At 40.5% G+C, this 3,830-nt stretch overlaps 1 protein-coding gene across 1 annotated transcript; it reads right to left on the bottom strand.

Annotated features, from left to right (window-relative positions):
* Window positions 1-366: 366 nt before the first annotated feature.
* LOC146379663 (uncharacterized) lies at window positions 367-2,655 on the bottom strand. Its single transcript, XM_084940980.1, has 4 exons — window positions 2,323-2,655; window positions 1,120-1,213; window positions 906-993; window positions 367-789 (listed from the first exon to the last, which is right to left on the bottom strand). The coding sequence occupies exons 1-4, from the start codon at window positions 2,378-2,380 to the stop codon at window positions 388-390; spliced, it is 642 nt and encodes a 213-aa protein (XP_084797106.1). The 5' UTR covers window positions 2,381-2,655; the 3' UTR covers window positions 367-387.
* Window positions 2,656-3,830: the final 1,175 nt, after the last annotated feature.

Genomic DNA, 3,830 nt, shown 5'->3' with positions numbered 1-3,830 from the left:
TAATGACATGGCAGCCATCGATTACATCAGCCCTGTAAACCCAGATGATGCGGTGGACAGTGGAAACAAGCATCCCTAAACACCTTCTGGAGACCACCCTGTATGATGCTCCACTTACTGGCTGGGTCTCACTTGTGGCACCTCCATCTCTCTGGTCCTGGTCCAGCGCATTCAGCAGCACTGCCAGAGACTTCCTGCTCAGCCAAAGGTTAAAAGTACCTGTGCATATTGGGACACTCAGGTTAATCCTGGGCTTTAATAATAATTACAAAATGTGTTGAGTTTTTTTCATGTTATTTACTCTGTTTATACATGTTAATAATCAAGTTAAAACGTTGTACGTAGTTTGAAAAAAATAACTCAAAGTTGAAGCATTCACAGCGATTTTTATTTACAGAACTTTACACATTTTTTTTCAACAAGTTTTTCCAATAACCCAAACAGCCTGTCCATTCTGTGTCGTGCTTCCTCTGCTCTTCTTTCCTCAAGTTCCCTCTGCAATCTCATATCCTCTCTGATCAAATCCAACAACTCGCTCTCCCAGTTCCTCTTTCTCTTTTCCCTTCTTGGCTCCAGCTGGCCATCATCCTCCTGTTCTTCCTGATCCCACACTTGGTGTCCTACTGCTGAACTGGGACCTGGAGTGTTGTCCTGGATGGAGGTAATTAGGACTTGAGGCCTGGTGGAAGGCCTCTGTCCTAACACTTCATCCATAAGGGCAAACCAGGGCCATGTAGCAGCAGTGGGCTTCTCAATCCCTCCCTCGCCTGACCCTGGATACTTGCAATCCTAAAGGCAGAGGAAATCAAAAGTGGTGTTAAGAAAAACAGCAACAGTACACGTTTACATCAACACGTTTAATAACTTATAGTTAAAAATCCATATTTGAATACGACTGTACATACTTTGTATTTTTTTTTTAAATTGTCCCATTTTTTTTTGGCCTGCAACGGGGTGATTTTTCCCAGCAGGCCCATCTTCTCAAGAACTGCCCTAACAGACAGAAAGCACAGGAACATGTCAATCACATTAATCCCTGAACAGCATCCACAGTAAAATGTACTAACTAAAAAGCACTCTCATGCCTAACAGATTAAAAACTGCATACTGTTACTGTACCTCCAACCCAGAGCGGCTGAGTGTTTAGCACCGGTGAAAAGGTGCTCGTTGTCTCCGCGGAGTTTAATAAACTCAGCCGTCTGCTCTTTGCTCCCTGAAATATAAAAGGAGTAAATTCTCGAGCATCTCACGTTGCTGTTTAACGTTTATTCAGCTGTGTGAAAACTATAACTGTAATCCAAACCGATTTACTCAGGAACAAATAAAACACTGATAAAGCCAAACAATAACATTTTTAAGTTATCTAAGTCAGCGGTCTCCAACCTTTTTTGCGCCATGGACCGGTTTATGCCCGACAATATTTTTCATGGACCGGCTTTTAAGGTGTCGCGGATAAATACAACAAAATAAAACTAGTACCGGTACCGAAAAAAAGGAAATTTATTCATAACACACGTGAAAAGACCGATAAAAACCCTGAAAACTATACATTTCACACCTGAGCCTCAACTCTCGCGGCCCGGTACCAAACGACTCACGGACCGGTACCGGTCCGAGGCCCGGGGGTTGGGGACCGCTGATCTAAGTGACTTATATATCACGTTTAACCTGAGTTTGAAAACGATGCGTTTTAATAGTTTCAACATTACGCTTTCTGGGTCACAAAATAAACTTTTAAGATAAGTTAAGGTGAGAATGTAGCCGTGTAAACTTCAAGTATCTACTCGATTTATTAAGATAGCACATATCTGCAAACGTGCTCCGACGTTTTCGGAGACGTCTGTTACGACCCAGCTCGATAGCTAGCCGCCTCAGTAGAGCCGGAGAGAAAAGCGAGCTCCCGGCACATCGTTTTCAAACGCCTCGCGGTCTTTCGCTCCTCGGGTTAATAAACATGTTATATTAAACTGCACCGAGACAGGTGGTGACGCAGATGTAAAGGCCAGACCGTCCAATTTCACAGCATCGCACTTGCGGCCTTCTCGGTCTTCGGAGGACCCGGCCCACATGGACCGCGAAAGCCGGGTCCTCCGAAGGATGCAGCCCCTGACTTTGGACACAGCTCAAATCTAAGTTTATTTTGTGACCCAGAAAGAGTAATATTCAAACTAACCTTTATATTAAAAAAGAGCGGGGCTGTCATCTACAGTCACGTATGTTCAACGACTGTAAAAAACAACAACTTCACCTTAACATTGAAAATTAAACTCACATTAACTTTAACATCTTAACATTTGTATCGCTACTTCAAGAATACCTTACATTTAAAAATGTAGGTTTCCTCCGATGCCATCTCTACCGACTCTGTATCTGCCGCCATTGTTGGAAACGGCTACAGGCTGGGCCGCGCTATGAATTCTGGGATAGGATCCGGGAAATGGAGCAGCCTTCGTCGCCTGGCTGTGACGTATTAGACCTTCAAATGCGGTCTCCGAAGGATGCGGTCTAGGAATTGGGACCGGTGGATGACGTGATCAGCGGCAGGTGAACGTGGATAAAAGCTCATTCGTAAGCTGCGTTCCCATTCAGGGCCGCATTTGAAGGGCGATTACGTCACAGCGACGCGAGGAAGGCTGCTCCAAATGCTTCCAGAGAGAATCTCTGTTCCACAGGTGATTTCTTATTGCAATTCCTTTGTCAGTGACATTACTTGGAAAAGAGTATGGACAACTCCCAACAAGTATCTTGTGACGAATAAAGCAAAAGAAGTTTCATTCAAAATATATAACACTAATGTGCAATAATCTTTTCTGTCATCGTTGTATTTTTACTCAGTTGTATATAGCATTTGTATTTGTATTCTATTTTTATCTTATTGTATATTTATTTTATTTTATTCTACTGTATATAGTATTTTTATTTTATTCTATTCTGTACAGTTGTGTACTGTATTTATTCTTATTGTATCCTAATTTTTGCCTCATAACTTTTGCACTGTCCACTTCCTGCTGTGACAAAACAAATTTCCCACGTGTGGGACTAATAAAGGTTATCTTATCTTATCTTATCTTATCTTATCTTATCTTATCTTAAAATACTTCATAAATATTATCCTGCTAATCATTATATGACAAAGTTCAAAAGGGACATAAATGTGATCTGTGGATTTTGTGGAAGCCAAAATGATCTTCTGGATCTGTTCACATGCTAGAACGTTTTGGACAGACTTCAGTAGACTCACTGACGTACTGCACAGCTCTACAAGGACTTTACTCTGAAATGGAAAATGTTGTATTTTGTTTCTTTCGAAGGCAAAAAAGATCTATACTTTATAATAAACTTGTTAATTATCTTAGCTAAATTTTATTTCCACAAATGCAAATACAGTAGCCAAAAGCCTAATTTTAAACACTACTATAATGATACTCTATCTTACATAAAATTGATTAGTAGATCACTTAATAAAAAGGCTACAAAAACAATTACTATTTGTACTAATTACAAATTATTTGAATGTATGTAACTTTTTACATTACACCCCCTGGCATATGTTAACTATGTTCCAATTTGTGTACATTCTCTGTATACTGTTGCTTAATAAAGTTCAGGGGAAAAAAGCCCAACGAAAAAGGATTGCATTTTTCGGGACAAATGCAATCACATGGCAGGATGCTGTAAACAGACCGAACGTCAGTCAGGAGAACAACTGAGATAATCCATCAACAATACGAGGTTAGTCATTAATATAGTGCTGCATGGGCTGAGCTGTAGTTACGTCGTAAGGTTTTAAAAACAGCTTTAAAATGATTAACGGTAATAAAAACCGAGAG

This window comes from Perissodus microlepis, chromosome 10 (genome assembly GCF_051167445.1).
Source record: "Perissodus microlepis isolate ML-2025 ecotype Zambia chromosome 10, ASM5116744v1, whole genome shotgun sequence".
NCBI classification, from domain to species: Eukaryota; Metazoa; Chordata; class Actinopteri; order Cichliformes; family Cichlidae; genus Perissodus; species Perissodus microlepis.
The sequence above is the reverse complement of the archived record's forward strand: the minus strand, read 5'-3'. Positions and strand labels throughout refer to the sequence as shown.

Excerpts from the sequence above, each read along its gene's own strand:
- LOC146379663 (XM_084940980.1), bottom strand. The coding sequence starts at position 2,380 with ATGGCGGCAGATACAGAGTCGGTAGAGATGGCATCGGAGGAAACCTAC. Across the intron at positions 994-1,119 it reads TCAGCCGCTCTGGGTTGGAG|GGCAGTTCTTGAGAAGATGG; the intron begins GTACAGTAACAG and ends TCTGTCTGTTAG. Across the intron at positions 790-905 it reads ATTTAAAAAAAAAATACAAA|GATTGCAAGTATCCAGGGTC; the intron begins GTATGTACAGTC and ends CTCTGCCTTTAG.